At 35.9% G+C, this 25291-nt stretch overlaps 1 protein-coding gene across 1 annotated transcript in view; it reads left to right on the top strand.

The window, feature by feature from the left end:
- The window catches only part of LOC129276187 (neprilysin-1-like), a 47611-nt gene extending 30455 nt beyond the window's left edge, over window positions 1-17156 (top strand). The window contains exons 6-21 of the mRNA XM_054912605.2: window positions 465-682; window positions 1455-1520; window positions 3027-3143; window positions 4061-4147; window positions 4632-4765; window positions 5545-5767; window positions 6406-6504; window positions 7544-7621; window positions 7875-7978; window positions 10262-10314; window positions 11643-11762; window positions 12674-12804; window positions 13220-13285; window positions 13968-14066; window positions 15032-15108; window positions 16543-17156. Coding sequence (XP_054768580.2) covers window positions 465-682; window positions 1455-1520; window positions 3027-3143; window positions 4061-4147; window positions 4632-4765; window positions 5545-5767; window positions 6406-6504; window positions 7544-7621; window positions 7875-7978; window positions 10262-10314; window positions 11643-11762; window positions 12674-12804; window positions 13220-13285; window positions 13968-14066; window positions 15032-15108; window positions 16543-16642 — 1772 coding nt within the window. The 3' untranslated portion in view covers window positions 16643-17156. The remainder of the gene's footprint in view (window positions 1-464; window positions 683-1454; window positions 1521-3026; window positions 3144-4060; window positions 4148-4631; window positions 4766-5544; window positions 5768-6405; window positions 6505-7543; window positions 7622-7874; window positions 7979-10261; window positions 10315-11642; window positions 11763-12673; window positions 12805-13219; window positions 13286-13967; window positions 14067-15031; window positions 15109-16542) is intronic.
- Window positions 17157-25291: the final 8135 nt, after the last annotated feature.

Genomic DNA, 25291 nt, shown 5'->3' with positions numbered 1-25291 from the left:
ATGTACCCAGTTGTTGTGTGTCCGGACAGGTTGTGTGTCCGGACGATCAATTTTAGAAAGTCATTTGGACAAATTTACAAGGGAAGTTTTATCAATTTTTAGTACAAAATGTCAGGAAATATTATAGAGAACAAAATAGGAGATGATTACAACTATTGAATTCGTATTTTTAGTGTAATATAAAGACAAAAAAGAAGGCTTCAAAAAGTGTCAGAACACCCGACCCCCCATCCTACCCTTTCTTCATCATGTTCATCATCTCTGAATATATTGGTGCCTTAAGTACTGTAAGTTGCCATATTCTAAATTACCTTTAATCATAGTTTCCTAAACTATTTTTATTATATGCCTACTGCCAGGAAAGGGGACATTGTCTTACCTTTTTTCTTATCTCTGGCAAAGGAAATTGTTATAACTTCTACCTGTCCTATTTTACTGTATGAACTATCACTTATCCTTATCAGCCAGAATAGAAGAGCTCGACGACGCGCCCATCCGCGACCTTCTCCACAGTCTCGGGGGATGGCCGGTTCTCGGAGACACCTACGGTGGTCGATGGAATTATACCGACTTCGATTTCATCTGGTTGCTAGGGACGCTGGTCAGCAAATACAGCAACTCCATGCTCATCGAACCGTACATCGGTGTCGACGATAAGAATGCTTCAAGATATATCTTACAGGTAAGGAGTTAGCAGTGGTCTAGTGGTTAGAACATTGGACTCATGATCGTAAGGTTGGGGTTCGAATCCTCGCCATTGTCTCCACTCTGATAATCAGACCCGAGAGTATAAGTTCTGCCGCCTAAACGGCATTTTAATCATTGATTGATTCTGGAAAAAACGACATTCTGTTTGCAATTTTCGTCAGCTCCGAAAGTTGCGACAAAACTGTCGTTCCGGTTCACTAATTTTCGACTTAGTCCTCCCAGCTGTTCTTTGTCATTTGACGGACATTCTAAATATATTTACTGTGTTCTTGAATACTCCTAACATCGCGCAGGGAAAGTGCCATATACTTGTACTCTGTACGGGAATCTTTACTAAAAAAAAAAGAATTAACGATTTTCACCATAAATAAATCATTTTCATCAAAACAAAGGTCTCTGAATGATTGATTTTTTAAATATTATATCAAAAGAGTCTAGTAATCGACACAACATTAATGCAATTTTATAACAAATTATTAATCATTCTAAGTCAGATTTTAGGGAATGATACATTGAGCCTTTGGGGAATGGACCGTTCGTACTTTGTGTGAAATGGCTAACAGTAAAAACATTATATAAAATCGTTCCAAATAGACGGATTTCGGCTGTCTTATCCGCCCAATGTCCGTTTTTAGTAACGTTGTCTGCGTTCTCTGAGCAGATAATGTGTGCATTGTAAGACAATATTCCAGTAAATACACTTCGATACTAATTGAAGTTTGGTTTGTAATTTTGTTTATTTTCAGATCGACCAATCCAGTCTTGGAATTTCTAGCCGAGAATATTTCTTGAACACAGAGAAACATGAAAAGGTGAGTGAATCGAACTTCAAACATGCATTGGAATTGACTTGAGATAAATCTCTGCATAATTTGTGGTCCATGTTTGGATACACATTGCCATGAATACGTGTATGATGTGTGGTGTTGTCAAATTTTACGGGTCTTAAATGGACGCTTAATACAAATGACATTACTGGCGTCAGACCAGAATGTCACAATTAGAAATAGGTCGTATGAAATCGTGCTCGTTTTTATATGAATAATTATGATGATTATACTTGCATACTATATAGCGCTTCCCTTACTTAATCAGAAGTCTATCAGCGGTCTACACTAATGCATCATAATTATGAATTACCATTGTTACGATAATGCAACAAATAACAATGAAAATCTAGTTTGAAATTTGATTTCCTTTTTTTTTCATTACAGGAAATAGATCAATCATACACTAAACAAAACAAAAATAATAATCTTACATCTCTTGAAGTGTCAGTTCTGATTAGTCCGCAAATGTATATTCCAAATGATATACATATCCAAGTTGGCTGGCAAAGGTTCCTTAAATTAATGTCCACAATGATGAAATTGATGTTGAAACACGATGAATAATAAGAGCCGAATAAGAGTCACTGTAACGAGTTGAAATGTCTGCGAAGACGATGTTGATGATGATTAACAGTCAATTCCAGCAATCCATGGGTTGAAAAGCGTTCATTAAAACAGGTTGATTATCTAGATGAGAACTGAGGATTCCTCTCTCAAAGTAACTGCAAACTGAACAGTTTATTGATGGCGTGCAAATAATTCCACAGAAGATAAATGTTGTATTTCAGTTGGAAATAAACTATGCTCTGACCTTAATTTTGGTGTGAAACTCTGACTTCTGATCTGATATAAGAAACTGCCAGCTTATATATATAAATTTCCACTATTCTGGAAGCTTCTAGTACTGTCTTTAAAACGAACATTCTCCTTCGTTTTAGAGCAGTTCAATTCTAGAAGACCCTTGAATGACCTCGGTGAAATAAACAATGTAAACAAAATAGCTAATCCTATTGTGATTTTCCACTGCTGACAGGCTCTATTGTTTAGCAGTCTGTATTGTCTATCTTTGTACATTCCAGAAATAACAAAAATTACTCAGCCTCATTAAATGGGCATGCCTAACAAAGCTTTATACTGAGACATTCTGGAATATTCTTAATCATTAAATGCTATGAATATCCTTAAAGAGGAAATACTAAATAAATGGATGGAATTGCTCGTACAATTCTTATATGTAACACCATGATTACTCTGACTTTAGCTTAGCGCTCAACACTTGCTTTTTGCAAGTTTGTTTGTGATTCTTTTTTCATATCATTTTGGCAAAAAATGAAAATAAATACAATAAAGACAATGTACAAAAATGAGTAGTGACACTTGAAATCTAGATAACGAATCGGAAGATGGCCCAAATTGAGCAATTACCACTCCTGGGTTGGGTGCAGCAGATGATAATTTTGATAATGACTATTCCTCTATTGTCTACAGGTTCAAAACGCCTATATTAAGCTTATGGTGACGATAGCTACATTACTCGGAGCAGACGAACAAATCGCTCAGTTAGAGATGAGAGATGTATTTGCTTTCGAGACAGAACTTGCCAATGTAAGTATATCAGAAAACATTTTGAAGGGAAAGTTTATCCTATCTTCGATTGGTTTTGATAAAATCAGAAAAAATAGGAAAACAAAATAATGAAGAATTACTGGGAATAGCAAAGTGATGTTTTTTCTTTCTTTTAAATTTTCAATTTTTTGTTCATATGCTGACAGCTCCTCATTTTGTCACGCAAATAAAATTCCACAAAATGTTATTTTTCTCAGAAAATTTGAAAATAATTTTACCTGTTCATTTAATGTTTCATCTTTCACTTTATTAAATACACAACTCTGAGAAAAAATGTCATTCTTTCTCGAACCCTTAAAATATCAATTTGGAGGCATTTAGACACATCGTAGAGAAGCTGCTAATACATGTGCAGTCATATTTATAGGATTTTTTCTTACGTAAATATGATTCATAACTGATTATTCTGTGGTGGATTTTCGTCGAATATTCTTATATATGTCTGCTTTTACACAATGTCTTTTCGATATCAATCATAACATGCACAATTTCCTACCTTTTTACTGGCGACGTAGTAGTTCAAGGTAATTATATAGTAGATCGTACATTGAATTGCACCAGAGTGAAGGTTAAAATAGGTAAACCTACTCCGATAAATGAGGACTTGATCACAATAGTTCGATTGCTATCCTACATTACACTAGTCTGCTATTCAGCATTTATATCACATTTCTGCTATACTCTCACGTCAAATGATGGAGTCTATACCCCTAAAATTTGTATCGCTTTTTTTCTTATCACATTTCCATATAGTCTGATAGTGATGTAATTTCTTTATCAGTTTTCAAATTCAATTTTTCTTAGCTTCTTGGAATTTTAAAGGTACGCGTTCTTTAGGACTTATCATACTACAGTTTATTCCATGCTATATATTTTCTCTATATATTTTTTCATAGATAACTGTACCTCCGTCGGAGAGAAGAGATAGTGATGCCCTGTATAATCCTACAACCCTTACCGGCTTGACTCAAGACTACCCTCAGGTAGGTGCCCGTTTGAAGAACTGAACTAGCTAGGTTTGCGAGAAAATACTTTTCAAACAATAAACCGTTTGTTATGAGCCACCTTTCAGAATCTCCTACAAATTGCATTTAAAGCAGCGCTGAGAATTATTCTCCCAAATATCTCTCATATATAACTATTTCATAATCACCCTTTTAAACATGAATAGGTCTTCTTAACATTTACATGTAGCACGGGTAGTTTGCATTAAAACAAAATACTAAGTAACAATCTTCCGTCAACAAACTCTACAACTGAATTATCATGCTATTTAAAGTCACAGATATTCTTATTTATTCGACCTGACCTTTAAAAAAGCAGCCTAAAGGTTACAAATTATTATTTCTTAAGCTATTGATTTTTTTGCTTTATATACTCATTCATCAATAAAGTGAAATGAGAGGGATTTACAAATTACACCCCTTTCAAAGAGTGATAAATGTCATGATTTATTTTGATATCTAGGTTAACTGGACAAGATTCTTTGATATAGTGCTACCGAATGTGAGTAAACCCTTAGCAGATGACGAAGTTATTAACAACAGAGAACCGGAATTTATTACAGATGTCATAGCACTCATTGAGAGGACTCCAATTCGGTAATATTTTCTGTTTCGACATCCATTTGTTTACCCAATCCTCCAGTTATTCGTCTATTTAGGCATCCATTCATTTCAGTGGGGCAGTTTTCGCTTTTACTACGCGGAAACTCTCTACAACGCATCGATTCCTTTGAAAATGCAATTAAAATCACAAGGAGGCTTTGGTCAAAGGTTGGTGGACTGGGACTGCAGATCATCCAAAGATTTGCCGCGGAAGAACAATTATTATGTTGTTGTCCGATGCTATCCCGGTCCATCAACTGTCGACAAAAGCCTCTTAGCTCTCCATTGCATTTTCAACTGAATGGAGTTGGTGCGTTGTAGCGAGTTTCCTCCTTGGAAATGCGAAAGGTCCGGAATATCATTCTTGCTCGACTCTCTCAACCAACACCAAATTTCGAGAAAAAAAAAATTAATCGAGTAATCATAATGTATAGCCTATATGAGGCGCTGATTATCTAGTTGCCTATTTAGTGGCGCTATATGATACTCCGGCTTTAACAACTCCAGCTGCAAGAGCCACTTTGTGCATTTCAAGGAGTTAACCCTATTTGTAACCCATTTACCTCACCTGGGTTGATTGCAGCACAATGTGGATACATTTCTTGCTGATGGAAAATACGCCATACTTGGGATTCGAATCCACGTCTTTCTGACTGAAAGACGATAGTAAACCACTAGACCACAACGTCCCAAATCAAAAGTTCAAATCTGTAGGAATTAAATGATTGCAATTTAATCAATAGTATACTAACCTTATTTTTTATTCGCCAAAGAATCATCGCCAATTACATGATTTGGAGGATAACCAAGCTGCGAGTGGTCAATCTCAGCAAACGATATCAGGCCCCAAACGACGAATTTCGATCTGTTATCTACGGCGTTGGAGCCGACGACGCGAGGTGGCGACTTTGCGTAGATGGTGTCAACGGCGCCTTGGAATTCGCCACGGGCAAGATGTACGTTAAGGAGAATTTCGCCGGGGAGAGCAAAAACAAAGTAAGATTATCCTAATTCTTTCATCAATTTAGAAGAAAAAAACGTAGTTTGATAACAGCATGTGACCAAAGATATCCATGTCTACACGACAATCGCAAAGAAAAAACAATGTACGATTATTGAAGAAAGGGTAAGGATTTGCAATACAAAATTATTTTATCAACACCTCTAGAGAGGGACGGTTGTCTCCTGCTTACAACAAGCTTACAACTTCTTTATTTCCTCTGCTATTTATCATATGCTTAATGCCAAAAAGAAATTCAATCAGATCTTGTTATATATCTTATGCATATGACGTCATAATCTTATAGAGCCAGCCTCACTTCAGAGGGTGAGAATATGGCATCCCTATGTGGGTTTGTCAGAGATGCACCAGCTGCAGATCACCAACGCATGAAAGGGAATGGCTTCTGCCTCGAAGGCCCGAATTCTCAGAGGGTGGCTCCTTTAATAAAGCCCGGTCTAAATTTAGCCCATGAGCTAAGTGAGCCCACCTTCGAGAATACGGGCCTCAGATGGCGGCACGAGGACGTCAATGAACGATGTCTAAAGTGTTCATTGTGTTTATATGTTTATTGATAATAACATAAGATTAAAACGAAATTCGCTATCATTTGTACTCTGTTTTTATTCCTTAGACTCTTCTGATGATCAAATATCTTAAACGAGCGTTCAAAGAGATGTTGAAGGAGAACGAGTGGATGGATGATGAAACACGGGCAGTGGCTGCTGAAAAGGTGAGATTAGGGTCCCGTCTTACAAAGAGTTACGATTATCCGATCAATCGCAACTATGGAAAGCCAGCAACATCAACATCTAAAATACATGTTTGTTCACAATATTTTCTAGATATGATGTTTATTCATACATCCATTGTTTTCTAATTATAATTCAGTGTGCTTCTATTTGTTTACATAGGAAGGTGTTCAAATTTCCTAAAGAAAAAATATGACATTGATGGATTTCCATATAGTTGGGGTTGATCGGATCAATCGCAACCCTTTGTAAGACGGGGTCAAAGGGACTAGAGATGTCCACTGCCAATATTACTCTTAGCCAATTAGATGCAATGATTTCAGTAGCTTGTATCTCATATCAGTATAAATCGCGTTTTTTTTTACCCTTCCACATGGTTCCCTCTTCATGTTCATTGAAAATCAACATAATTTAATGCACAAAATAGATACATATACATTAATCCATTAATTACCATATAAATTGTGAAGAAAACAAGCTTTCAAAGTGGGATAAAAGTTCTAAGCAAGTAATTGATTCTTTGAAAAATGCAATCAGAGACACTTGACATGCTTGAGGAAGTAAAGTAAGAACTATCTTCCTTGTCATGAATGTCTTTTCTATTAGATTTGTGTCTTTCCCATATCTTTCAGATTTTATTTCTGATATAACAAGAATAACAAATAAATGGCAAACAATCTTTTGCATTTGGCTGCAAAAAAAAAACATTTTTCGAATGATAATCATTAAGGCCACCATTATCAATTCCTGAAAATCCGAACTCTTGGCTTGGAACCTTGATGTGTGAATTATTAAGAGGGAGCAAAAGCTCGAGTTTTTGAGTTCGTCGATCCCTCGTCCCCATTTTCAAAAATTTGAATGATAGAAACAAGCAAAGAAATCCACGTTTCCTTCTTGACCTTTTGAAAAGAGTCCAACGATAACGACGTTAATAAGAATTCTTTTTTTGTGTTCATGGCTACATTTAATTTCCACGTCATAAAATCATGTTCTTCTATCTGGTTTTAAATATGTTTGTAGTGTGATGCTATGCAAGAGCTAGTCGGATATCCAGATTGGCTATTCGACGATGACCGGCTGAACGAGGAGTACGAAGACGTAAGTCGATTATCTTTGTTTAAATAAGAACCTTTGAAAATAGCATAAAAAGGAACAGTAGAACAAGTTGCAAGTATTGCAGATGTGTTATTTGACTTTCTTCTTTCCGTTTACCTAACCTTTTGCTCTTGTCCCTTTTCTTTTTTCTTCACCCAATACTTGTTTTGTTCTTGTTTTGTATTTTCTTCTTCATTCTTCTTTCGTTCTTTCGATATACATGCACATTATTAATTTCTTATGATAATTCCTACAGCTTGATTTCACGGCAGATGATTATTTCGGTAACATTCTTCGTTACGTCGGCTGGTCGGCGAACGAGAATTTGAAGAAGCTACGAGAAGAAGTGGACCGGGATGGGTAAGCACAAATAATGGATACAGAGTTTATCAATAGGGCATTTTAGCCATCACTTCGCAGACGCTTTTTATAACGCTGAGAATCTTTTGCCAAAAGCCATTCATGACAAAGCAACCCTTGTCGAAAATCGGTGAATCAAGACATCAATGTCGGCATGGACTCTGGACAAACGACAGATTTGCAATTTTTCGTCCGGTCCAAATCTTAAGACGATGTGCTGTCTCGGTCCACCAACTTTCTACAGTGACCTCTGGGCCCCGTCTTACAAAGATTTGCGATTGATCTGATCAAGCACAACTATGGACGGCCAGCAACGTCGAAATCTGTTATGCATGTTTGTCTAAAATATTTTCTATGATGTATAAATCATACATTCAATGTTCTTTGAAAATTCACTGTGCTTCTCTTTGTTTACAAAGACATTGTGTAAATTACCTGTAGAAAAAATTATGACACTGATGGATTTCCATAGAGTTACGATTGATCGGATCAATCGCAAGTCTTTGTAAGACGGGCCCCAGATATGTCCATTTTGATTTGGCGGGCATTTTCAATGGAATTCTGAACGTTGCAGACAGCGTCTGCAAAGTGGATGCTAAACTACGCTGTTGTTACAGTCACACCAACCAAACCGACTCCAGACCGATCAAAGCTATTATGTTATTGCCAATGCTAAACCATCTGTCAGTTTGGAATCTGTGTGCTTGATGTGACTGGAGCATCAAGGTTACATGTTAGTCCCCCCCCCCCCCAGCAGCATGTCAATTTAAAGGTCAAGTCAACCCCAGAAAAATGTTGATTTGAATAAATAAAGAAAATCAAACTAGCATAACGCTGAAAATTTCATCAAAATCGGATGTAAAATAAGAAAGTTATGACATTTTAAAGTTTCGCTTATTTTTCACAAAACAGTGATATGCACAACTAAGTGACATGCAAATGAGACAGTTGATGATGTCCTTCACTCACTATTTCTTTTGTTTGTTATTGTTTGAATTAAACAATATTTCATTTTTTGCAGATTTGACAATAAGGACCAACTTGACTGAGCCATATAGTATAAAACAATGTTCAGGGAGGAATTAAACGTTGTTTCACTTGACAACGAGGAGAAAATTTTAATATCTCATATTTCATATGATAAAATACAAAAGAAATAGTGAGTGGATGACGTCATCAGTCTGCTCATTTGCATACCGACCAGGAACTGTTTTGTGAAATTAAGCAAAATTTCAAAATGTCATAACTTTCTTATTTTTCATCCGATTTTGATGAAATGTTCAGTGTTATGCTTGTTGGAATTTTCTCTTTTTATTCAAATCAACTTTTTGTTGGGGTGGACTTGTCCTTTAAATAAAAGGAGATAAATCCAACAAAATCTATACATTTCTATTATGTGTGGTTTTCTGTTTAGGACCTCGTAGTAAATAAGCTCGTGAGTTTTCAAGGGTTTGTCTTGTTAAGCTGTATCAATGACCATACCTTGTTTATTTTATGTATTTCTTAAGACTTGGCAAATAAATCGAATCAAATCAAATCAAACAAGCAAAGCACTGAAAATGTAGTCAAAATCGATAGTAAAATAGGAAGCTTATGACAGTTTACAATTCGAATCAATTAATCACGAACATCACTGTTATGATATGGTGATATGCAAAATGAACGAGTCAATGACGTCATAAACTCACTATTTTATTTCTTCTTTCAATAAAGTCTTAATGATGATTATATCAAATATGTCAATTTTTTTCCTCCTGAGATGTTTAATCTCAATAATGGTCTACTCCGGTTGAGTGTTTATCCAGGTATTCCAGTCTTTAGGAGCAGTTTAATATTTTATCTGCCGAAAGTTATTTCAATCCATCCATCAAAAGACTGATTCTTTCGTGTACTTCAAATTTTTGAGCACTTAATAAGTTCATTTGCAAAAGGCGATAAATGTATTTTTCTTTTCATTTCCGAGAAAACAGCATCATTCTGTTCACCAGAATGTAGTCGTATGTAGAAGATTCTGATTTCTTTTGTTCAGGGATATTTACGACCGTTAAACGCGGACATTTTAATTGACATTTTTCGTACAAAGTATAAAAATCAACAATATGTTGCAAACATAAAATTCATGAATACAGTATTTCAATTAATATGTGAACGAAAGAAGAAGTATATATCCAGAAAGCCGGGGCTTCTGGGTAAAAGCCCGCTAAACCAACTTTTCATCAAGAGTACATTAAAACTTTCTATTGTAAATAAACTTTTCCCATTTTTCTTTCATTTTGATTTCAGGTGGTTAATTGGTCCCGCTGTAGTAAATGCATACTATCGATCAAACCAAATCGGTAAGGATATCGATTGCAAATTATCATCCTATTTCGAACATTTACATAATTATGTATTTAATTTGAAAGAAAATAATGAAAAAGTCTTTTTTGATAAGAAGAGTCATACAGATGATAATAATCATAAGAGTTGAGGCATTTCCAAGAAAAATTGATATATCGGTATTATTGGAAATCAGAACCATAAATGGTGATTCATTATGATTGCCATGAAAGACCAAACAGGGAGTGGGTCTTTGTTGAGCCATCAAGACTATTGAACTGACACCCGACTCATTTGCTGGCGTTGATAGTACGGCCACACTAGCTATACACTGTAAAAAAAATTATCCTTAAAATAAAAGAAGTTCCTGCAGCAGAGTCTCGAGAACACCTGTAATTTTACCAGATTGCGTAATCTTACAGGAAATTGGTATTTTAAGAAAACATCCTTTTCCCCTTTTAAAACAGACCTGTTCTGTTAAATTGCAGAAAAATTCCTGTTTTATGAATTTACAGAATGATTATGTTATTGCTTTCTGCAAAATCTTCTTTTTTTTCTGTAAAATCAGTTTTTTTTTAAGTGGACCAATGTGAGACTTTGGCTAATACATTTGTCGGGAGTCACGAATCGGGGAAAAGATAGTAGATAATAGTCCCTACTCCCTGATATAACCAAGTTCGCGTCCAAAAGAAATAAAAAGAAGACAATAAAGCATAAGCATTCAGGGCCATGTCAAGCGGCGATAATGATTTCTTTGAAAACAAAACATAAATCTACTACTTAAATAAATTATTGCCTGTAATAATAAGTGACTTATTCGGTAAATGTTATTAACTATTGCAATCAACTACCGTAATATGTGTCAATGGTATATACGAGATACGTATACAATATTTGATGATATCTGTTTATTTCTATATTTCTTAAAAAAGGATACATTGTAATCACTGGCGGATCCAGGGGGGGGGGGGCACATCCGGCTCGTGCCCCCCACCCTTTGAGAGCCATAATCAAAATTATCAATGTACATGTTACTATGTCATTTTTACCCGAGTGTACCCCTTCTTTTGAAAGCGAGAACCCCCTTTTCTTTTTTTGATTGTCAAATTTTCATTGGGAAAATGTGCCCCCTTTTGGAAAATCCGCACCTGATTGTAATGGAGCTTTTGAATATATCTCATTTATGTTTGTGTTATTCAGTCTGCCGCCTTTACATCAACCAACCCGGTTCCAGTCCGATCAAATCATTTATGTTATTTCCAATGACATACCATCGGTCGGTTTGGAATCGATCGGGTTAGTGTGTGACTGTGACATAATTTTTTTTTTCTTTCCCTGTTTGTAGTGTTCCCCGCCGGTATTCTCCAGCCGCCATTTTATCATTCTGATCTGCCGTGGTATCTGAATTTCGGCGGCATTGGAATGGTCATCGGACACGAGATCACACACGGGTTCGACGACAGAGGTAACGTAACAAGATTGTTGATAACAGTAAATTCTGTCAATATAGGAAGTCATGTGACGAGCTGCCTTTGCCCTATTATAATGATGTTGAGTATCGCAACACTTTGCCCCCCCCCAGATTTGTAAAAATAACATTTTTGAACTGAACAATTTCACAAAACTCACCAAAGTGTGCAAAAAATCCTTTGATTTGATTTTAGAAAATCCAGATGGAGATCCTCTCTTTTATAGGACCTAAATCCACGACAATGAAATTATCAACAGAAAGGATTTACCAGTCGTTCGCACGGTAATGTCTTAAAGGCGATATGAGCCAGCAGCCACCTCTAGCCCTTAAATCAGGGATTCTCAAATGGTGGCGCGCGCGCCACTCGTGGCGCACCGAGCCTTGCGGAGTGGCGCTTGGGAGCCGCTATAAAAAAATTAAAAACAAGGAAAAATTGGTTAGAAAAAATGTATCTACCAGTAACCTGGAAATAAGGATTTGGTGATCATTTTAATACAAAGAGAAAATAAAAACTCTTTACTTGAATCCCGCCAGGTTCCAACACATAATGCAACATTCTGAGAAGTGTAGTCTTGTAATACAGGCTCACTTGAATGATAACATGCTGATTTACTACCCAATGCACTTATATTGCTGCAATAAAACAAGTAATCTCCTCTCCAAAACGGTTTAGTTAATGCGAATAAAATCATAGACTAAGTTATTGTCTGAATTAACAATCGCATGGCATCTGTGTAATGGCCGTATAAGGTTGGTGTCAATTGACAGCTGACGCCTCATGTAGCATGTTCGTATGTTAAAAGCGACCTCTCAAATTCGATGAATGTGTGCCTTTAAGTTGTAAATTGCATCGATGTCAATTCTCTTTTTTTTTTTTTTTTTTTTTTTTTTTTTTTTTTTTACAGGGAGACGATATGACAAGGATGGTAACCTAGTCCAATGGTGGAGTAACAGTTCGATTGAAGCATTTAAAGGCAGGGCCGAATGTATAGTTGATCAGTACTCGGCATACGTCATGCCTGAAAACGATATGAACGTAAGTACTTCCTTTGACTGTCGTACAGGTGGGGAGTTGGGGGCATGCTCTCAAGAAGTTCCACGACCAAACAAAAAGAAGAAGAAAGAAAGAAAATTAAAGCAAAATGAGTAAAATATGTCATTTTGCGAATATCAATCACAAAATTACATTTTCAATTTAAAAAGCTCAACATTTTAACTCACTCACTTTGCTCGCTCTCGACATTTAAGGAATTTTGGCCCCTTACAATTGTTTGCTCATCATTGCTTTCTTCACTCGTTTTCACTGTGTTTTTTTTTTTATTAACATTGTCGTAGTAACCAAAATATATTAGATATTGAAGCTGATCTGCTTACTTATCTGCTTGCAAAGTAATCCCCTCTATAGTGCTTTATTTTTATTTTTGCATTTTTGTTCGTTTTGTATCATTCAGCTTAATGGCAAGATGACGCAAGGAGAAAATATAGCAGACAACGGAGGCATTAAACAAGCATTTAGGGTAAGCATAAATACTTTTCGCTTCCAGTACTATGTTCAGTCCTGTAGTTTTGCATTGGCTAAAGTATGATGGTATATGAAACACCCATGACTAGATGCGTCATGTAAGTGTCTCGTCTGGGATTCTTATCGCAAACTGTTAAAAGCTACTGATATACTTTCATCCTATTTGTTGAAAGCGAATTAACGAGAACAATATCGTTGATTATATATTCAATGAAACGAACCCATTTCGCAGGTCTGGGGAGTAGGGATAATAATATGAGATCGTATTTGGCACCAGAAACCTACAAAACCGAACATTGCAAATAATTTAGAATTTTTTGATAATTTCTTGAAAATAGTGTGCATGACTTTGAAATGTTTAAAACACCAACCAAAATATTTTTAAAATATTGTTGAACCCCTGTACCCCTCCCCCTGCATACGCCACTGGTTTTCAAGGAGATTAACTTTAATGACAAGAAATTTGCCAAAAATAAAACATGAACGTTGAAAAATACATGGAATCTAATATTCTGATTTAGAAACACCGTGAAAATACTAACAGCAATATTAGTCTAATTATTCGTATATTGCCAAATTTGCCAAGTGGAACAGCTTTATATTCATTCTTGTTGCATGATCGACCATGAGCTTACCTAATTTCAATCTTGTTTCTTTCCTTTATGACGTCATTCTAGGCATATAAGACAATAGTAGCAGACACGGGTGAGACACCGCCCATACTCCCAGGGTTGGATATGACGCAGGAACAACTATTTTTCCTCAGCTTCGCTCAGGTTCGTGTCTTGGCATCTCAACGATGAATTATGTGATTTTACACTCAGTAGCGATGTGGGGCAAGGGATTAAATACATGTTCGGGGGCAAGGGCGGGGCCAAAGGGGGGGGGGGTGACCGCCCTTTGAATTTTCAAGTAGTAAACCCACCCCAAAAGAGCAAACAAAATGAAAAAGGGGAAGAAATTGAAAGAAAGGAAATCCTAAAAAAATAGATTTTGGGGTTATTTGAATATTGGGGTTATTTGGCTATACAACACCCCTATTATTAATCAAAGAATAAATGACACAATTTCTATAGCATACCTGTTCCTCCTCCTATTAAGATAGCCTGGAGCCGCCCCTGCAACCGACAGGGAAGGAGCGGTCATAAGTATATTTTTGCAACCATCATGATTTTAAGATGAGTGTGATCTCAAGAGTCCACATTTAGTATAAGGCCTCGTTTAATTACCCACATTTACTACTTTTCTGTTTGAGATGATAATGGTTTCGTTGATGGGTATGATGTACAAGAGTGACTAAACGAATGTCACTTTGTACTCGATTGACTGACTTTTATACCCAATCATTTGTCATCGATATGAATAATGATATATATTTAAGTATTTAATCATAGATATTGTTAACATATTTTAGGGTTCGCATGCCTCTGGGCAATAGTACTGAATTTTACTTTTGCGAGCCCTGGCCCATGGAAAAGCCATTTTCTTACTCTTTTCATTTTTCTTTCTTTTCTACTTATTCATATTTAATCATTCAATTTCAAATTGTATTTTTTTTTACTACATTGTACATTTTTTTGTATGTTTTTTATGGCCAAATAAATAATAATAATAATAACATATTTTGATCCCAATACTCAATTTCGCGTTGTTTTATTTATGAAAACTTTATTATATAATAGGTCTTTAAAGACACAGAAATAATTATACCTTAAGTACTTTATATGCTTCTTCTTTACAGGGATGGTGCAGTTCATTTAGACCAGAAGGTCTTACAGCAAGGATATTAACTGCGTCACATGCCCCCGGAAGATACAGGTGATTGTCATCATTAGACATAATATATTTAACCTTAGCCCTAAAGGACTGGCCTATTTGAGATGTATTGAGGACGGGGGGGGGGGGGGGGCATGATGGCCCCCTTCTGATCTCGGCCGCCGTTTGTGCGATCGCGCCGAAATTTGGCACGCACATTTTTTTTCCACATAAACTACAAGCCAATACAAAAAAAAACAAATTCTGAAAATTTTTTTTTTTTATTTATTAGGAATAAAATATGCAAATTTATCCGTGCAAAAACATTATTTGCCTAACACCCAATTTCACTTCAAATTTTCTTTTTTTATCCAGATTTCATCTTTTTAATCTAATTTGAAGGTTTTCACAAAGAAAAATTGCGAAAGTTATTTTTTTCCTTATGTATTTCTTTGTTTTTTGAATGTCTTATGTATTTCTATGTTTTTTATCTTTTGTTTTTTCATTATTACAGACCATTTAACAACTAAATTAAACCTAAATTAATCAAACAGACCAATTAGAAAGAAAAATAATCACCCTTAATGAATTTCATCTCCCATAGACTTTGTACACAAATTATAAAAATGAGCCATTTTCGACATGACATTGTCTCGTAAAAATTAACGTGGCATCGCGATGCTATGCACGTAAGTCGCGAACTTGGTCTCAAAAGTTGTGCGAGGCTTCAAAAAGAAAATTCATACAATTTTGCGGCGTTATCTTTTTTCGTTCGGAAATATCACGCGAAGCGTCCAGGGGGGGGGGGGGGCATCATGGCCTCCTGTCCTTTTAGGGTTAAGATGAAAATAACTTTTAATCAAAAGGGTGCTTATAGGAATATATGAATATAGAAATATTGAAAGTTCTGAATTTCAAGAATTATGTTTTGATATCCCGTTACTCTACCCCTCCCAATCTGTATTCTAAATGTATTTTTGAGAGGGATAAAGCCCCTTGCACTTCATCCAAAAAGCAGAGGATTTTGAATGGGTTTCAAAGTAAGGGGGATGGGAGCTGACCATGCAATAATCACATACACAAAAAATAACCCTGTCACCTGTCACAACAAGATGTTTACAATTTTAAACAGTTGATTAAACCTCTTGAACAGTTTATTAACTTGTTTTTAAATTTAAACTTTTTAGACAACTTGTTAAAAACTTTGAACAACTTGTATACCACTTCAAACAATAGTTGCTAGGGTGACAGGCTTAAACAACGCACTTAAACTTTCAAACAGCGTTTATACAGTTTATATAGTTTTTAAGATGGTGAGTTTTACGCTTATGTACACGTTTACTGAAAAAAAATGTGTGTGTGTGTGGGGGGGGGGGGGGTTCCCTTCCCTCCTTCCGCTGGTACTGAGGCCCTTAGGAGAAGGTCTCAGTAAAATGACTAGGAGGAATTATTCTAACGTTGGATTTTTTTTTTTTTAATTCGTTTTATATTTCCTAGAACGATTGGATCTGCGCAAAACATGCCTGAATTCGCCGAGGTATTCGGGTGCACTGAAAACGACTACATGGTACCCAATAACACCTGTACGGTTTGGTGAAGCCACGGTCTGGTCGCAAGACTACAAACTCAACCATTGTCAGGGAATTGTGACGTCACTAACTTGCGAGTCTTGTTGATGCAGAGTGAAAACGGGAAGCAACAAATTGGAGATAGAGTGAAAAAAAAGGGACAAGAGAGAGGGAGAGAGAGAGAGAGAAACAAGTTCGAAACGAGCTCTTAGTGAATGTTCTACGGACATTTCATCGACCATGAATATCAAAGTAATCAAAAACGGAAACAAAGCGAACGAGAATGGACTGTAACAGTTATTTACACAATTACATTTATTTTAAGATGAAAAAAAAAATAAATAAATAAACTGAAACAATTGGAGACGCTGAATATGCCTTACACACACACACACCCTCACCCTCTCATACACAAAACCCATGCTAAAGAATTTGGACTTTAAGTCCATCGATAAAGAATGTTGCTTTATTAGAATGATGTTTGCACTTAAATGATTCTTATTAGATTGATGCTGACAAAATATTAAAATGATAATATATACGTATTTCGAGGATTTTGTTTTCATTCATAAATGATACTGATGCAGAAGAATATTAATCGCCAGAAAATACAAGAAAAAGGCTTTCAGTTCGATATTATATATATATATATTTTCATTTTTTGCATTATTAATTTACATATAAATATGGTTCAAGGTGCTCTTGTAAAGAGCGCCCTCGTCGTTGAAATCATCAAATTGTTCAAATTATATTTAATTTAATATATACATGTATGTCAAGTCTTGACGAGTGCTCCGAAGTAATGCCACCACGACTGATGTAGTCACAGCAATGGAACCAACTCCGATTGTATGCCCTGTCTAAATTACTACAGGTTTCGGCGATGTGACTGTGGCGTAACCTGTCAATAGACGTCATGCATACGACGTTATTATTTCATAGCGCCCTCCCTCAGAGGATATAGAAATACGTGGAAATGGAGTTGTCGGAGATGCGCCAGCTGCAAATTACCAACGCACGCAAGGCAATGGCTTCATCCTCTAAGATGGTGGCGCGATTACGTCATTGCATAATGGTCAATAATCTCTATATCCTCTTTGAGTGTTGGATTTGCTTACGACTCGTCCAATTTCATCTTCAGAGTTTTTTTTTCTTGTGGTGAGGAGGTGGGGGAGGGGGTCGCCATTGCCACGTTATACAAAATCTCAACCCAGCATCTGTATTTTTTCTCCTTTCAATGAGTTTGCAAACGAGGTTGGCTCAGCTTTCATTTGAAAATTTTGCTTTCTGTAACCAGATGTTAAGTGTGGAACAACTATTATACATGCATATTCTTGTATTGATTTATTTGATTTAAACGATGCTCCCTTGAGAAAAAAAAGTATTTTATCTATAATTCTATATTGTATATAATTATTTACAAATCGAGCTAATTATTGTGTGTTTTTACATATTTTGTGATAAAAGCGTTATAATACCAAAATCAGCTTTATATAAATAACATATATGAGATATGCATACAGTCTAATATTCTAGCTGTCTATACACGATGTAATTTTGATAAATCATTGATGCTTTGCCTCATAAATTCAATATAATTAATACTTTGAGTATTTCATGATTTTTTTTCTTTATTTTTCATCACCGAATATTATTTCCAACATAAATGTCATGCCTTGAAATCAACACATAAATTGTATTGCGTGTGATAATTGTAATCAAAACTTAGGTAGTTTTAAAGAATATATTTTTAAATAATATTTGCTCACAGGTCGTTTAAACGTGTAAGTTCGTGAATTCTATATTTTGCAGTGCGGTATAAACTTTCAAAATCTTTACGCATAAAAGTGATATTATGTGTATCTTAATAGTACATTAGCTGTTTTTTGTTTGAATTATAATGTTTATTGTATTCTAGCATCAGAAAGTAGATTTTGATTCATATATTTGTTTGGAGTCTGGAAATAATTATACCTGGTTGAATATTTATTTTAATGACAAATGCTGCTTTCATAACATCAGCCTTCAAAGATAATACAGTATATTGCTATAAATATATTAATTGGTTTATACAGATATACATTTATATTTCTTCAAATGAATTGAAATGAATAGCCATGAAACATGTTAAGTCAATTAAATTAATTAATTGTCCACTGTTCAAAATAAATTACATCAAAATTGCACAATCATAAAAAATGAAATAATAACATTACTATAAATGCTTACAATAACAATGAATAGACAAAGTACACATCCCTGACAAAACATTAAAGAGTGTTGGGTCGAACAAAGGCATAAGGCCTATCAATGGCTTGTCCCCAAAATGGGTTATAGCAAAATACATCTGTAGCGAAAAAAAGAGATTTACTTCTCCGCTTTTTTATGAAATAATTTAGCGTACTATCAGAGTGGCCTGACAGTAGAGTGATTTGTTAGTCCAGGCAAGGCCCCATATAAAATGGACCGAACCTTGTTTTTCGATATTCTCAATGATTTTTGTGGTTTCTTGTCAATTCGAGGGTGCTGATTCCAATTCTGAATGATGGCACTTCTGTGACCTTGGAAATTTACCACCATTGGCAAAATCCAAAATGCCGGCCGCCAAATTATGCAAAATAATCATGGAAATCACAAATTACACACACTTTGACCAAGGACTATAAAATGCCTGCAATTGTGAAACAGGGGTGAAATAATGTCTGAAAACATTTTTTTGGACAAAATATTTATTTTATTGAAATTCAAAATATCCGATATAGACTTTTGTATACTCTATCATGCTAAAGATGATTGTGGAAACGAAATTTCACAAGAGTGAGCACTAAAATGCGTGCAATTAATGCTGACAGAATTTTGATTTGCTTGACTATAAAATGCATATACGAACCTTCGGAATAACGAACGTCACCCGTGGTGTATGAGGGAAAATTGTCTGAAAACATATAGTTAGGGACGTATGGCAGCCATTTGGAATATCAAAACACAGCATTTATCACATACATGACATAGTAATGATTATTTCATTAGCAATCATGTTTTCAGACAGTACTTTACTTTGTATCACTATTACATGCATTTTAGTTCGCACTCTTGTAAAAAAATATTTTCCCCATTCATGTTGTACATAAAAGAGTATATAGTAGTCTATTGCATCCATTTTCAATTTCAAGGAAATAACTTTTACTTAAAAGAAATCATGTTTTCAGACATTATTTCACTTCTGGGTCATTGTGTGTGCAGTCTTTTGATTTCCATGGGTACATTTTGCATATTTTAGCGGCCATAATGGATTTTGCCAATTTTCGGAAAATGCTCGAGGTAACACTAGTGGCATCATCAAAATTTGGTATCAGCACCCTCGAATTGACAAGAAACCATCAAAAACACTTGGATATAATTTTATAACAAGGACATGCCTCCTCGAGCCTGGACTACAAACATGACAAAGGTTTCCTAATAAACATATATTTTCCTTGAAATTAGGACGTCCCAGCATATTTATGGTGGGGTTTGTTTTGTATTTAATATCATTTAGCACTTACAGAGAATAGAGTTTAGAAGAGTAGAACTTTTTAAACAGGAGAGTCCATCTGTACAGCTCGTTTCTAAAATCATAAAATGCTTAAGAGGTATGAATAACATTCATGAGCATTTGCTTCTCCACGCAGTAACTACGATTTTCAGACGGCACATGAGCAGACACTTCCTGTATAATCACATCCACATAGTGAATCGCGATATAGATTTAACAATCAAAATTCATACTTTTATTGAAATGTGCATAATTATGCAGAAGCTTAGTTGACATTAGTTTGGCATCAACCGTGCTTGCCGCGCCTTTACGTTTAGACACTGGCCCCATTTCGCAAATATTGTTATCAATAACAAAGTATGTTATAATTCTGTGACAAACTAACTCTTTGAATTAGATGCCATCTTAGAAATGTTAGTTTTGAATATGTACTCTCTTTTTCCGCGAAATATATGAAGTTTTTTTTGTGTGTATTTCCCCATACGTATTTGTACACAGTATTACATCCATTGTTTTAAATTCTTGTAATTGTTTGTTTGTGTGGAGTGTATGCGAACGCTCATCATGCTCACTTTTATGCGACACCTTATACATCCGTATATAATCCACCTCAGTTAACGTGGTTAATTTTACTATCTGCATTGACGTGTGTATATTACGTACTTTCAAACTTCAGAGATGTTTTCATATTCTTGTATATTTATATCATTTCTTTTTGGTAATATGTCTTACTATGGTATCGTTATGTATTGCCTAGTCGGTGAAATTTTGTGATTTGATACTGGAAAAAAGAGGAAATTGATATAATAACCGATATGACCAAACATTAATGTTGTCTGTTCGTCAACTGTGTTTATTTTTTAATGGAGATTGTAATGAAATATTATAATTTTGAAAACGTATTTGGTGCGTTCGATGCTACAGTCCACTGAAATACAAATACTGCCATAAGGATTGGCGCTACAGTAGGGACAGGGCGGCTTTTGGGATTTTGAAAATGGTGAAAAAGGGGTAGAGAAATATAAAATATGAAGAACAGACGGGAAAGAAGCAAACTAAAAATAAAAAAGAGAAGTCTGTTATTATTGGATGCCGTTATACGTATCGTTAGAGAGAGAGAAAGATATATATATATAGAGAGAGAGAGAGAGAAGGAGAGAGGGGGGAGGGGAAGGGGGGGGGGACAATAACGTCACCGTTAGGCCGTGTTACCCTTCTGGCGCCGCCCCGAGACCGCCCCTGGTAAACTGGCCGGTGTATTTATACTTACATTAGTAGTAGTAGTAGTAGTAGTAGTAGTAGAAGTAGTAGTAGCAGTAGTAGTAGTAGTAAAAGCAGAAGCAGCAGCAGCAGCAGTAGTATTAGTAGTAGCAGCAGCAGTTTAAGTAGTAGTAGTATTATTATAATTATTATTATTAGTAGTAGTAGTAGTAGTAGTAGTAGTAGTAGTAGTAGTATCAATATTAGTTAAAGTAGTAGTAGTAGTAGCAATAATAGGACTACTACTACTACGACGACTACTACTACTACTACTACTACTACTTATACTGCTACTTCTATCGAAAGTCAATATTGCTCTGTTCATTTAATCAGATTCAAATTGTGCTACGAATTTCCCACCGAATATGTGAAACGGTGAAATATTATCTATGAATTAAATGTACAAAAAAATGAAAAGCTGCTTGCAAAAGAGACTATGCTATACCATTGGGAATAATCAAAAGTAGGATGAACATGCACGGAGATTAGCTTGACCTTTCCCATATCCGTTTACTGACACGGACGTCGAGACATCATGGTTTTGATTTAGCGATGGCGGGCTGCATGATTTAACATGCCACTTCAACGTTATGTCTAATGAATTACAGATCACATAGCTTGAGTCTTATTATTCGGAAGGACTTCAGGGGTACCAATTGGAGGACATGAGGGCGGGAGGCGTTTTAGGATGACTGCAGATTGGAGGGATTGGAGAAAGAAATGATGACAAACAGCTTCACTGCCTAGAGTAGGCCCAACTGAATTTTCAACAATAGGGCTCTCAATGCCTCTTATATTATTAGAGTTTTAGGCGCCACTCTGAAGCTATGCGACTCGAACCTTATACCACATACCTTTAACATAACAATAATCATCATAATCCGATGACATAGCCAATGAACCGCGGTGTCTGTGTTTGGATTTTCTTTTGGTTACTTTTGCTAAGAAAATGGAATCGCTCTATCTTTCCGTCTTTCACGCCATACGGGTCGTGTGGTCCAGTGGATAGAGCGTTGGACTCATAATCGCAAAGTTGTGAGTTCGAATCCCCACTCTGCCATTGTCTCCACTTTGATAAAAAGGCCCGAGAGTAATATCTTTCGTCTATAAGGTCAGTCATTATGACTGATTAACCTAGACATGAAATGTTTCCTAGATGATTGGTTATATAATGTATATACCAGCTTGGCGTTTACCAGCAAAATGTCCAGCCGAGTTCCTACGGGAGTTACGATAAACAAAAACAGAAACAGAAAAACCCCTCTCCGGGTCGACATAGTAAATAGATGAAAATTAAGCAGCGTGTCATGAAATGGCGCCAAAACTTATAGGCATAACGGGAATTATGTACAGACGGTAAACTTTCAAGATTAAGATTGATTATGAAGTAGATCGATATGCTAGAGAGACAAACAAAGAGGGAGAAAGGAAGAGAGAGGGAGTGAGTGAGAGGGAGAAAGAGAGAGTCTAAGGAACTAAAATTCTGTATAATATACTTTTGATGATTTCCCCCTATTTACTAGCTCAAGGCTCCCGTTTCATAAAGTTTTGTTTTGATAACAAATGCTCAATATCTACAACAAACTTATACTATCATCCAGTTAAATTGAATGATTTCAATAGCCATTTAGTAGGCTTTTCAGTAGCCTTTAACTGTAAATATGTTATTAAAACAAGTTTTATGAAACGGGCCCCTGGTCTTATCCATATACTAGTAGAAGATGAGGTGTTTATGAGGATGTGGGCGACCGTGTGGATCTGTAATGGTGTTCACTCATGTGTGTGCGAGAGGGTGTGTGTGTAAGGGTGTGTGCGAGTTTGTAACGACCAATATATATGAACTAACTGTATTGGTGTGCACTCAGTGTGTGTGTACGAGTAACGGATATGTGCAATTTGTACTATCCTATATATACTTTTAGGTACATTTCTTACCTTTACCCATTAACCGGGGACGTCATACAAGTGGGGACGTCCCAGGTTCAGATAACCATGCCAATACATTACTGTGTGTGTCTCGGAAGCGTCCCCGGTTTAGCAAACTATATTCTCACGTAAAAATGTCCGAAAATAAGCTAGCACTGCTTAGCATTCTTGGATTAGATTCAATTTTTTGAGTGTGTGAGACCGCAAATTTACCCAAATACTCTAGAACTTTTTGCAGATCGTATATGGTCGTCCTCTAGCAAAATGGGGGCATTACAAAACGCCGCCGTCGATCCAAGATAGACGTCATTAATAAAACATTCCTATTCGATATCTGGTATCTGGATTCCCGCATCAATAAATAAATGAAATGGATAAACATGAAAATAATTATCAAAGTCTCGGTCGACACTGATTGAGCTGTTCGGTGACAAGATGATCTCTTATCCTGACGTCCTTGAATTGATCATTGGTTGGCTAGTCTACGTGTGAGAAATCCAAACGTTTTGATAGAAGATGATGGAGAGCTTAATCTTATGGTCAGTGGCCGGTTAATGATCCTAACAGATTTAGCAGCAGGTAACCGCTAGGTCACCCAGAGGTTCAATAGGAACAGATACCTGGGCGAATATTTCTTTTCTTTTGTTTAAATTAAGAAACACTTTGTCCTAAAATATAAAAAGAAACAAAAGTATAAGCCTACAATTAAGGGGATCAAATATGACAGAGGTTCATGGCGAACAAAGCTCTTTTTCCTAATCTGCATCTCTTTTTTAACAAATCAATCACGTACAATTAATAAATGATCCATCGTCCAGCCATTGGAAACCAAAAATAATTATTAATTCATGACAGGTTATTAAAGGTCTTTTAAAACTATAGGGTCGTTAAACATGCATAAATGGGGAGTTCGTGCGCAAAGCCTCATACGTTTCAGATAAAAAGTTATTACTTCCTAAATTGCCTTGGGCAGTTAAATACAAGAGTCGATGTCATGAGAAAAAATATCTTGCAGCAAGAAATTGATCAGCAATGTGCTGCACTTAACCCAGGTTATGCAAATATGTACCAACAGGAAGTAATTGCTTAAAACATCGGTAGACTAGCTTAGCCGGGGTAGAGGAGCGCCTTGAGCACCTAATAAAACTAAATGTCATATACTGTTATTGTTACTATCATCACACATAAAAGTTTTCACCCTTAAAGCAATATGTAAAATAATCATTAGTGAGAATGTGTTTTGATACAAATGAGGATTTTTTTTAATCGAAGCATTTAAAAAAAATGATAAAGCAAAAAAAAAAGGGGGGGGGGAGAGATCCTTGTCAACATGACGCCTTGTCTCAAGACATCATCGACAAAATGATGTGTGGTCTGTCATTTTTGCCAAAATGGCCCATGACTCTATCATTTCCAATCAGATACCGGAAATCAAACCAAAAACAATGTTTTTGCAATTTTCTCCTTTAAAACGGATGAATAAAACTTTTGATGGAATTCACTTGACCTTTAACGTAGATTCTATCTCTGTAGTAGTCAGTCCATCTGTCTTCAAATACGTCTCTATCTCAATGAACGATCACATGATCAACCACCCATAGTCAAGTCCCGCCTAACTGTTCAGGCTTTAAGGTACTGTATATCCCACTTAAAAGCATTCATTTTAAAGGGGCTAATGAGTGGCCTTTGGAAGGCTAGATAAGTAAATCTCTGGAATAAAACATTGATTCTTGTCCATTTTCAGTTTTACTTTTAACAGGCTATATAGCCTCTACCGTTGACAAACTGCTATCACTGAACGCATTGCATTTATAAATCAAATTCATCATTTTGGCGCCAAAAGTGCTAGTCACACCACGAACCCGACTGCAGATCCGATCGAAGCTCTTGCGTTATTTCCAATGGCATATCATCGGTCGGTTTGGAGTCGGTTTCGTTGGTGTAACTGCAGCATGAA

The sequence above is a fragment of the Lytechinus pictus genome, chromosome 14 (assembly GCF_037042905.1).
Source record: "Lytechinus pictus isolate F3 Inbred chromosome 14, Lp3.0, whole genome shotgun sequence".
NCBI lineage: Eukaryota > Metazoa > Echinodermata > Echinoidea > Temnopleuroida > Toxopneustidae > Lytechinus > Lytechinus pictus.
Note: the sequence above shows the minus strand (reverse complement) of the source record. Positions and strands in the feature narration are given on the sequence as shown.